The following is an 11159-nucleotide window of genomic DNA, read 5'->3' on the forward strand; positions in this document are numbered from 1 at the left end:
GGGAGTTAATTTTGTTCTTCGCATAGATAACACCCTTCCACTAAGAGAAAAAACCGATTCGGAAGCAACCGTTGAGGCTTGTACGGCAAGCAAATCACGAGCCATAGCGGATAGAATGGGAAATTCGTTTTGTTTTCCTTTCCACCAAGCCAACAAATCAATAGAGCGAATTTCGTCGACCGTTGCGCCCTCAACATAGTTTGCTCCACTATATCGACCAAGTTCACTAGTTGGTGTGTTTCCTCTTTGCCTCTTAGATGCCGATTCACGAACCGCATTCATCAAGTTTATAAGTGGGTCATTGCACGGCCTACTAGTTGTTTTTTTCATAAAAAAGGATCTCGTGCTTGGACAATACATTTGAAAATAATGGTCATAAAGGTCTTGAAGGTTTTTGTTGAACTTTTCCTTCGCTTCCGTCGACAACTTCGGGTCGATCTCGTGCATACCCAAGTTGTTGAATATTTCCTCAATCGTTGTCTCAACCCCATGAACATTCCAATAGGGGTTTAACGCGGCGGCACAAGTAAAGACCGGCGGTATGTTTTCAAAATATTTTAAGAACTTTTCATTCATCACCGCAATAATATTCTTGAAGATTTTGTTATTCTCCGCAAAGTTTTTAAAAGTGCAAGACATGTAGTACAATTCTTGCAAAAACCCAACAACTAGTGGGATAATAGACTCCCGATAACTTTGTTGTTGATTTTTTGAACACGTCAAGATACCCCAACAAAAAACCGACATTCACCCAAACACTTTCCGGAAGCATATCGGCCTCGCGTTCATCAACAAGATTGTTATGAAAAGATTGTAAAGTTTGGCGTTGGGCAAAAGCACACTTTAGCATATGACAAGTTGAGTTCCAACGGGTTGGAACGTCCCAATTCGGTCCCAAATACTTTCTTTCAACCGACTTGCAATAGTTCTTATATTCAAGTTGTCTTATTTTACCACTTTTGAAGACATCTTGTAACATAAGTCTAAAGAATTTTAAATCGTCACAAATGTTTTCATTGTCGAGACCTTTTTGAACAACCAAGTTGATGATATGTGCAACACATCGAACATGAAAAAAATCCCCGAAACAAGGTGGTAAATATTTAATGATAAATTTTTCGGCCGCCTTAGTATTGTTTGAAGCGTTGTCAAATGAAATCGAAAATATTTTATTTCTCAAGTTGTAAGTCGTTATAACTTCATCAAGTAATTCAAACAATTTTTCGGCGGTATGTGGGAACGGGAAGTTTTCAAAAACGATGGTGTGTTTCATCAATTGCCATGTCACCGGATCAACCCAATGAGCGGTGACACATATGTATGATTCGGGCAACCCGTGTGGTACCGACCAAACATCGGTAGTTAAACTAACCATGGCTTGTAAATAATGAAAAGACTCGATTAACTCTTTTTTAGCACATTCCCACAACTTGATACAATGACGTCTTAAGGTAGTACGACTTACATGTGTGTATCGCGGTTGTAGAATTTCTCGAATCAACGACGTCAAATCCGGGTCATCAAAGTGGTTAAAAGGCAAACCTCGTTGAAGAACGAACTTTGCCATTCTATCTTGAACTTGAGTCGTGTTGTAACGAAATAGTGTACCATCTTTACCCAAGTCAATTTGATCGGTCGCGCCAATCCCTTTCAACGCCTTGCAATATGGCTTCTTGATGTGCTTTCTCAAAGTCGAGATAGAATCGTGCTTTAATTGTGTTCCACATAGTTTGCAACGAGCCTTTTGATAACCTTCGGCATTCACAACCAAATCCCAATTCTTCCATATGTCTTGGTTGCGGTTATGGGTGACGACCGCAAGAACATTTGGGTCCTCCATAGGAGTAACGGGTTCAATAAAAACACTCTTCTTAGCCTTCTTGTTAGTTTTTTTGATGGGTACCATAATAATATTTAGTTGGATGGTCGGGTTTGCTAGAGGAGAAGTATTTTAGTTTGTTTTTGAGTTTGGTGGTGAAACAAATAATGAAAAACAACTTATATATAGGTTTTGGGCTACAAGAACCGGTTCCAACGGCTATATTACCGTTGGAACCGGTTACAACGGCTATTTTGTGTCTCAAAAACCGGTTCCAACGGCTATATTACCATTGGAACCAGTTACAACGGCTAGTTTGTGTCTCAAAAACCGGTTCCAACGGCTATATTACCGTTGGAACCGGTTCCAACGGCTAGTTTGACCTTTTTAAAAAAAACCCGCCGGAACCAGTTTTGTCGGGTAGGAACCGAACCGGGTACAATTAGGAACCGCTTGAGAAATACAAATAGGGGAACCGGGTATGATTTTCAGGTACAAAAATACCCAGACCGGATATTTGGTCCATCGGGTAGAAACTGGAACCGGTTCCGGGTCGGTTCCACCGGTTCGGTTTCGGAACCGGTTTTTTTGTGCACGTTTAGTGTGACCAAATCCGTATAAACAAAACTCAAACCAACAGATTTCATGTTAGGCTCATATTGATCGGAAATTCGCACTCTAAACCAAATACTACTTTGTGCTATCCTTTATCAAGAACATCGACTATAGCCGAAAACCAGCACCATCTCTGGTTTTGATGATCAATCACCTGTAACATACAAGCTTTTGCAATTTGTGTCACATTTCACAGTAATACAGTATCAAATAAAACAATCTTTTACACTAACCAAAAAATACAAGTCACGAATGTTTGTGACTGATCAAAAACCTCCCTAACAAAACGTAATTAATTCTGTTGTTGCATGATTACACCTTTATATTACACACAGATACACTAATCTCCCTGCCCTTACTTCCACCATGTACACCTACAACAATTTCATTTTCTTCTTTTTCCCTCTTTTTTATCATTTTTTAAAACAAGTTATGGTTTTTTTTGTGGTGTCAAAAAGCGTGTATACCTTTTAACAATTTTATCAATATAGCACAACCCGGAGAAGCCCGGGCTGGGGTTCAGAGTAGTCAAGGCCCTCTTCCTCTAGGAGGTATCTTTGGACAGCAACAGGAAGTCTAGCTGGCGTGCGGGTCCCTTTCGTGTGGTGGCCTGTTCCAACACATATGTAGACTTGCATTCGGTTCTCTGCTGACCTGGCGATGCTTCTTAGTGTCATGAGATCTCGCTTTAGAACATGAATTGCTTCGTTCACGTGTAGCCCGTGAAGATCGATTATTCTTTCCTGTCCTCTTCCGTTTCCTTGAGTATCGAGATTTACCGGATTCCTACAAAATTAAAATGAGCAAATGAAAGAAATTAAAATATTAATTATTTTGCAAAACAATTAACAAAAAAAACTAACCTCTGATAGTAAATAGATTCTTGAGCCTTTTCATGAGCAGCCTTCATTTGCATGTTGTGTAATTGCCCTTTTACACTCAGTTCCTTAGCTAAAGCCTTGTGACCAACAAGGTAAGCCTGGCGTGCCTGCATTCACGGCGAAATAGAAACTGATCGGTGTGCTTAAAAAACAATTTTTGATGATAAATAATCAGTATGAATGTAGAATTCAAAATCTTTTAGCTCCAAGTACTTGCAATACACTTAGATTAGTTCACCAAGTCTAGAGAAATGAGCCTCTTCTATCATGAAAAAGCCTCTTTCATGTGCTAAATTGTGAATGAATGTGTAACTGCATTGCCAATGTTATGACTATAATCTGTATTATCAGAACTGGTCTTTTTGTAATTTTGTTCTCAAAATTTAATTATTTGAAATTATTATGTGCACTATAATTATTGAATTATGTTATTGCAAATCTACAGTCTAGACTCTAGAGTTACTTCAACAGTTCAATGAGATAGTAGATGGTAGGGTGTAAACGAGTTGAGCAACTTGTGAGCTACACGAAATCGGCTTGTTAAAGCTCTAACCGAACCAAACTTAAACGAGCTCCGGTGAGCTCTAGGCTAACCTTGAACTCATTTGATAATCATGCTCAAGCCTGAATTTCATAAACCGAACTTGACTACACTCGCGAGCCTAAATGAACCTATTATTTATATATAGTAATTTCTATTCAACATAATAAAAAAAAACATAATAAATGTTATAGTTATATTATTATGATAATTATAACTTAATTTAAATAAAATATATACAAGCGTATATTTATATATATACACACACAGTCACACACACACACATAGCAGCAATTACACATGTATACGACTAAAAAAATAAGTGGCATACAATAAGCAAGCAAATCTAGAGCTTTAGGCCTAGAGCTCAAAAATTAGCCGAGATCTTGTAAGTTCAATGAGTAGAGCCCTAGTGCATGACAAGAAGACAATGCATACGTGGATGATTGCTTAGTTAGAAAACCACAGAAAAGAGATGAACAAAGAATACTGTTCTTTATAAGCCATATTTTTCTGAAGACTATAGTCAAATAGCTTGCACAATCTAACTAAGAAGAAAATCGATGACTATAGTCAAGTTTATTACATGCTTATCAAATATTCCAGCAAACCTGTCTCATTGGCTTGAACTTTAATCTAGGGCACCTTAACACGATACCATAAGAATACTTCATGTAATTTTATTTGAGAATCCTCTGTCCTTAATTACTTCTACATTCATTGCATCTTCATAATGTTTTTCAACACATACCAAATATTGCATTTTCTTAATGACATTACCTAATTATAACTTGTACTGTTGTGTTCTTTCATTTTTAGTCCAAGAAAAGGTAACTTTTATAACTGTTTTCATGATGATCATCGCATCTGATCAATCACTTTTGTTCATTCTCATTGCTTAGTAAAATGACTCTCTCTAATTGATCTAAGGCCTTACAACTACTACAGATGAACATGATCATGTATCCACACGCTGATCATATGAGAAATTGCTGTGTCCATGTATTCACGTTTGAAACAAAAAGTCAGCTCACCTTCACACGACCTCTTATAAGTAGATTGCATGATAACACATATGCTTCTATATTCGTTTTCACAACTACTTTTTAAACTTCATCATTCAATAAAAGAAGAGTGAAATTATAAAATGCATCAAATATAAAAAGCCATACCTGCTCAAAATACGCGTTGCGTAGACGTGCATGATCACGAGCTTCACCCCGCATTTCCGAGTACATATTTGCTGCGATCTCACAAAGTTAAAGTGCATGCACACTCACACAATTCATTTAACCAAAAAAACATTGTTAAATATATATATTTCACCAAAAACATTACCGACTGCGTCACCAGTTTCAAGCCAGACAGGAGCCGCACGGGTTGAACCACGGTTAGCCAACCGATCCCCAAAACTGCTTCTTCCATAACCGCCAGCTAAGCTATGAGAGCTTCTACTTGATCCAATGGTGGAACTTGAATGGCTTTTATCAAATTTCCATATGCTCGATTCAAGTGGTGCGGTTTTTCTAACTGCAGCAGCAAAATCTGTAGCACCTAAAGATGGAACGGTTGATGAAGATTTAAACATGAGTAACTCTTTCTCCAATGAACGATAATTATTAGCATTCGGGTGCTGATCGTGTCCAGAAAACGTTGACACGTTATTATGATTATCGGTAGGAGAGAGTGCAGGGAAATCCAGAGCACTGAGATTTGGAGCAGATGCTGATAAGGCCTTGGAGTTTAGATTCTGGTTCAAACCGTTATCTACCTGAAGCTGCAATTACATATATAAACAGAGCAGGCTAAACAGCATATTTATGCATAGATACAAATAGATATCAATTCTGTTTGGGTCGGTTTTAGGTTCAAATCGAACCAAAAAACTGAAAATTTGGTTTTTGGGTTTTTAAAGCCATTCAGTTCCAACGGTTTTCAAAATGGGTTCAGTTTGCTTTCGATCTTTTCATTTTTACCATTTGAGCTTGAAAATTTTGAGCCGAAATGACCCAAAATAATGTATCTGGGTCTAAATTTACTTTGTAATTAATGAGTAATTGATTATTACATATTTAGAAATATAAATTTTTGGCTACACCATTTGTTGATTTATTACCAATTACTTAATGGTTATTTAAAAAACTCAAGACCAAACCATCACTCTTTACCAGGCTCGGTTTCGGTTCGGTTACGACGGGATTTCCGGTTACAGTTCAGTTATTTCAGTTTCATGCACACCCCTAACTCCACCCACATGTAAAAGCAGGATACATTAAAATATATAATATACATATGAAGAGGTTCACTACAGAAGACAGAATTATTACAATTTGCAAATCCTTAAATTTTTCTGTACGTAGTAATCTTTTTAAAACTTTAAATTCTAGCATACAAATCTCTAGGTTATTAATTTGTTCATAGGTTTGTTTTCACTTTAAAACATTTACCTATACATGTTTAGGTATGTGTAGGTAAACTGTGGAAAAAATACCTGCACATGTACGCATAGCCTACATATGTGTAGGCTCTATAAATAATAAAACTTTGTTTAGGTTCTTTCTGTTCTCACAAAAAAGTGTCTTGAGCGTGTGTATACACACACACACATATACATACCTCAAGCTGAGTAAGCATCTCAATTGTCAAATTCAAATCACATCCATTAGCATAATAAACTTCAGCAAGACTTTCAGCTGCAAAACCAGGAAACTGAGAAGCCAAAAACTTAAGTGAATTTACATCCGCACCCTCCACTTGCTGCTCATTAAGCATATCATCTATATAACCTTGTCCGCCATCACCATTATAATAAACCTCATCTCCAACACCAGTAACCAACTGATCACCATTCATGTCCCATGGCTTTACTTGCTTATGTTGAAAATTAACTGCATTTTGATAACTGCCACCATTGATTTGATAAGGAGATAACCTTGAGTTCCCACTAACATCTGTTAATGATAGATTTGAAAAGGGAAGACTGTTGATTGTTTGAGACGCTTCTTCTCCCAAAACATTAAAGTCGGGAGTGATGTCATCAGGTAGCTGGTCCCGCCAGAACTGGTGTGCCACGTCATCTGAGTTATTTGAAACAGATGATTCGGACCTGTTTAGTATCGACTTCCCAACTGTAGAAGTTGATCCACCAAAAGCGCTGAAACTTGAAGACGTGTCTGCACCATTTGTGTTTCCGGATGGTGATCTTAAAGCAAACGGGACGAATTCAGCAGCATCTGGATTTAAACTTTTTGCTTTTCCTGTTGTGGAACTAAGTGGTTTGTCAATGGCAGAAGGCCCTTTATTGAGCAGGCTCATTATTCTTTGAGGTAGAAACTAATTCTATTGCGTATGGTAAAACTCTAAATTCAAATCTGTAAATTGCAGCTGATATTACCCATATCCTGAAACAAAACAAAAAAAGAGTTTATAACACATTAGCTTTGTAGTAGATGCATGGACCTGTTTTAGTCAAGAATTTGGTCAACTTTTGCATTATTAGTGAGTTTTAAAGAAAAAAAATCATATTCATAAACTTGTAAATTACATCAACATCTTCATAAAGAGTCCTCTTAAAACTAACACACATATATATGTCGTGAATTGCAGCTGGCATTACCCCTATCCTGAACCTAAAAACAGAAAGCTATAGCACATTAATGTTGTAGTAGACACATACACCCGTTTAGTCAACAATTTGGTCAACTTTTGCATTATTAGTAAAATATAAGAATAAAATCCCATTCAAAAACTTGCAAATTACATCAATGTTATCACAAAAGAGTTGTTAAAACTAAAACACGCACACACACACATATATTATATATATAGTGAATAGCATATATATATATATATAGGTCTACTGAAGAACTTTGAGCATTTTAGAGTTCTGAATCATCCAAATAACACAAAAAATCATTCAAATATTTCACTCAACATATTGTTCAATAAATAAACTGTTGTTTCAAATAACATTGTAGTAGATGCATGAACCATTTTAGGTCAACAATCTGATCAACTTTTGCGTTTATAAATGAGACTCAAGAAAAAAAAAAATCACATTCATAAACTTGTAAATTACATCAACATCCTCACATAACACACACACTCTGACACTATAGTGAATAACAATTATATAAATTTCTAATTCATCGAAATAACACAAAAACATCAAAATAGTATTCCATAAACAAAGGTGTTGTTTCAAACAATTAACCAATAAATGAAGTTAAAAGGCTAATGCTAACATAACCAAAACAATACTCCACAAAATTCACATATCATGTAAACCAAATCGAACAAAATCATATAACTAACAAATCACAACGATAACCTACCAAATATCCTAAAATCAAACCCTAATTTCAGTTGAACCGCACACTCATAACCTAAATCCAGAATTCAACGCATTACGTAAGCATCAACAGTAACAGATCTCAAAATTGAATGGAGAAACAGTAAGATCTGGTGAAATATAGATGAATTATTACTACCTTTACGAAGCTGTAGGATAATCGAGACCGTAGAAAATGGATCCATGGGCGGCCGGTGATGATGTGTGTTGAATACGAGATGTTAATAACAACGGCGAGTATTATTATTATTATTAACAGTAAGTACAAAGAGGAGGATTTGGTTTGAGTAAAAATGAATGTGAGAAAGAGGAAGGCTCATGAGTCTGGCAGCATCTATCCGCATACGCATACACTTGCACTTACTCTTACTCATGACCCTTCCACCCTATCTCCTTTTATTATTATTTTACTCAATACTATTATAAAATAAAATTATATGTGATTCATTCAGTTAGTTAGTTTGTTGGTTGACTCGTTTAATCTGTTTATTTGTTATTTAAAAAAAATTTAAATAGTTCTTGTTGAATTAAGAAGTTAGCGTTTTTTAAGAAGTATAGGAAGTTAAAACAACACTGTCTTTAAACACCTTATTGTTTTCTTCTTTAATTAAAAAACATGTCACATCTTATAACATACAGTGTTTTTTCCACTTAATGTAATTTTTTCCGTCGACACATTAGATCTAATGGCCAACATTTCCTCTTAGACTTATTAGAAAACAACTCTTCTTATTTAACTTCACTGTTACCGTTTAAACATAAATATTTTACATACCTATGCATTTGTATCTGTAAAATTAAATATTAAGAATGTATAAGCAATAAATACATGTTAAACTAATTGCATATGTGTCCACCTACGAAAACTCGTCACCTATTGAGTTCGTGTCTGACATATTGTGTAAATTTGTGGATTCGTGTTAGATTCAGTCTGTCTACCAATAGATGCAATCTATTTAACACCCATCTAACCATCCAATTGAAATACATAATCTGATCCATAATTAAAAAGTTATTCTTTTAACTTCCAGATATTTAATACTATTTGATTTACAAGAGTTTTAAGGGGATTTTCTTTCAACATTTAAAATGAGTGTGTGGTAATCTTAAATTATTATAGTTATAATTTGAAAATGTGGTGATCTAATCTTACAATCATTTGGATAATTTAAGCAGGGTATATTTACGGAGGGACTATTGTTGTAAAGTGGAGGTAAAAGTGTAATTGTGTCCAAAAAATACGAGATCATCGAACTCCTTGTATGTTTTTATGAGATTTCCTTTTAATTGTTTATCGTTGGATCTTCCAATATCAGGTTAAGACATGTGGAGTAGAGTTGACATATCGTGTATACCCGTCACGATAAGACACGAACACGAAACATGTATAACTGTACACGACACGAAAACTTATCATGTACTGGTATCACAAACCCGAACACGAACTTGTTAATGCCAAGTATACAAGATAAGACACGAACCTGTCGGAGAATTGAAGAAAGCTTCAACCATCCGATGGTCGGTGGCGCTGCTGCAACTCCGGACTACCAGATAATCGCATATGTGGAGAGGTAGACATGGAGAATCGAAGGGCTGAGACTACCGATTATGTAGAGGGAAACCATCGGACTACCGGATATACGGAGAGGGAGAATCAGATAAGGGTTTGTGTGTCGTCTACTTGATGTTGGATTGGAATGATGCGCGCCATGTTCAATTGTTTGGTATAAAAATTTATGGTTAAATATTTTAGGGTATATAACATATTGTATTATTATATTTTTTATTTATAAAAAAATCTAATAAGGTACTAACGGGTACTTAGCAGGTAAACAACTATTTTACATGTTTAGACACGAAAACTTACTGGTCGATTGTGTCTGTAAGGTGGCTGAAGCTACTCAAGTTTCCATACGTTAGGCTTTCGTCATCGGAGAGAACAAGGGTTTGGGTTTGATTACAGTGTGTTGCATGAATCGGTCATTAGAAGAGATGATGACACGTTGACTGGTGAGTCAGCGTTGACCGTCCAGATTGTGGTTGTGGGTTTGTTGAGGTTGAAGCAGTACACTGAGAAGATGAAATGGTTATCGTAGTTTGGTGATCGGAGAAAGTCGGCGGTGAAGACGGAGTTGTTGGATAACAAGATTCTGTTATCAATGAATAAAATCAGAAAAAGAAACAAGAAATAAAAAAAGAGTGAACTGCGGTTTTCGCCCATGTGGTTTGTCTAAATTTGTGGTTTTAGTCCAATAGTTTCATATTTGCGATTTTCGTCTCTGTGGTTTCATTTTACTTGCAATTATACTCAACCCCACTAACCCCATTAAGCCTAGTCGTTAAATCCATCAACGTGCCCCTCACATGAGGGGGCAGTTTTGTCCTTTTTCTCCCCAAATAAACCCCAACCCTAATTCGCAAGCCACCTCACGGGAGGGGGGCATGGTGTTTTTGGGGAAAAAAGACAAAACTGTGAGGGGCACACTGATGAATTTAACGATCAAACATAACGACGTTAGTGTGTTCGGGTTTAATTGCAAGTAAAGTGAAACCACAGAGATGAAAATCACAAATTTGAAACTATTGGACTAAAACTGCATATTTGAAGAAACCAAAGACGAAAACCACAGTTTACTCTAAAACAATGTAATGCGTACGCATGATCTCAACTTCAAAATGTTATTATAACTTTTTAACTTAATATAACTTGGAAATGAAGTAAGGAATCCAAACACCCTCTAATACTAAAACAACAAGTACGTACGCATGATCTCAACTTCTGTCGAAGCATGAAATGAATCTGACCTGATCCATGACGATGTTTCCACGGATTTCGAGATGAACGAACCGCGACTTGATCTTCTTCTTCGATTGCTTGAGACCTGCAATGGCTTTTCGGGGGTGTGGAGGTGACTGCTAAGAAATCCTGAGGATCTCTTGTTTACAGACACA

At 36.3% G+C, this 11159-nt stretch overlaps 1 protein-coding gene across 2 annotated transcripts; it reads right to left on the minus strand.

The window, feature by feature from the left end:
* Positions 1-2586: 2586 nt before the first annotated feature.
* Positions 2587-8481, minus strand: LOC143605112 (polyadenylate-binding protein-interacting protein 7-like). Of its 2 annotated transcripts, none has more exons than XM_077081343.1 (6): positions 8347-8481; positions 6473-7257; positions 5195-5633; positions 5029-5099; positions 3298-3422; positions 2587-3220 (listed from the first exon to the last, which is right to left on the minus strand). In XM_077081343.1, exons 2-6 carry the CDS (start codon positions 7169-7171, stop codon positions 2917-2919), a joined length of 1638 nt encoding a protein of 545 aa, XP_076937458.1. In that variant the 5' UTR covers positions 7172-7257; positions 8347-8481; the 3' UTR covers positions 2587-2916. The 2 variants fall into 2 exon arrangements, with proteins under 2 accessions (XP_076937458.1, XP_076937459.1); XM_077081344.1 differs by having other exon boundaries at positions 6473-7315; positions 8347-8455.
* Between the last annotated feature and the right edge of the window lie 2678 nt (positions 8482-11159).

This window comes from Bidens hawaiensis, unplaced genomic scaffold (genome assembly GCF_021521415.1).
Source record: "Bidens hawaiensis isolate Kalapana, Puna unplaced genomic scaffold, B.hawaiensis_p1.1 tig00067960_1, whole genome shotgun sequence".
In the NCBI taxonomy this organism is placed as follows: Eukaryota; Viridiplantae; Streptophyta; class Magnoliopsida; order Asterales; family Asteraceae; genus Bidens; species Bidens hawaiensis.

Excerpts from the sequence above, each read along its gene's own strand:
- LOC143605112 (XM_077081343.1), bottom strand. The coding sequence starts at position 7,171 with ATGAGCCTGCTCAATAAAGGGCCTTCTGCCATTGACAAACCACTTAGT. Across the intron at positions 5,634-6,472 it reads AGATGCTTACTCAGCTTGAG|CTTCAGGTAGATAACGGTTT; the intron begins GTATGTATATGT and ends ATGTAATTGCAG. Across the intron at positions 3,221-3,297 it reads GAATCTATTTACTATCAGAG|GAATCCGGTAAATCTCGATA; the intron begins GTTAGTTTTTTT and ends TTAATTTTGTAG.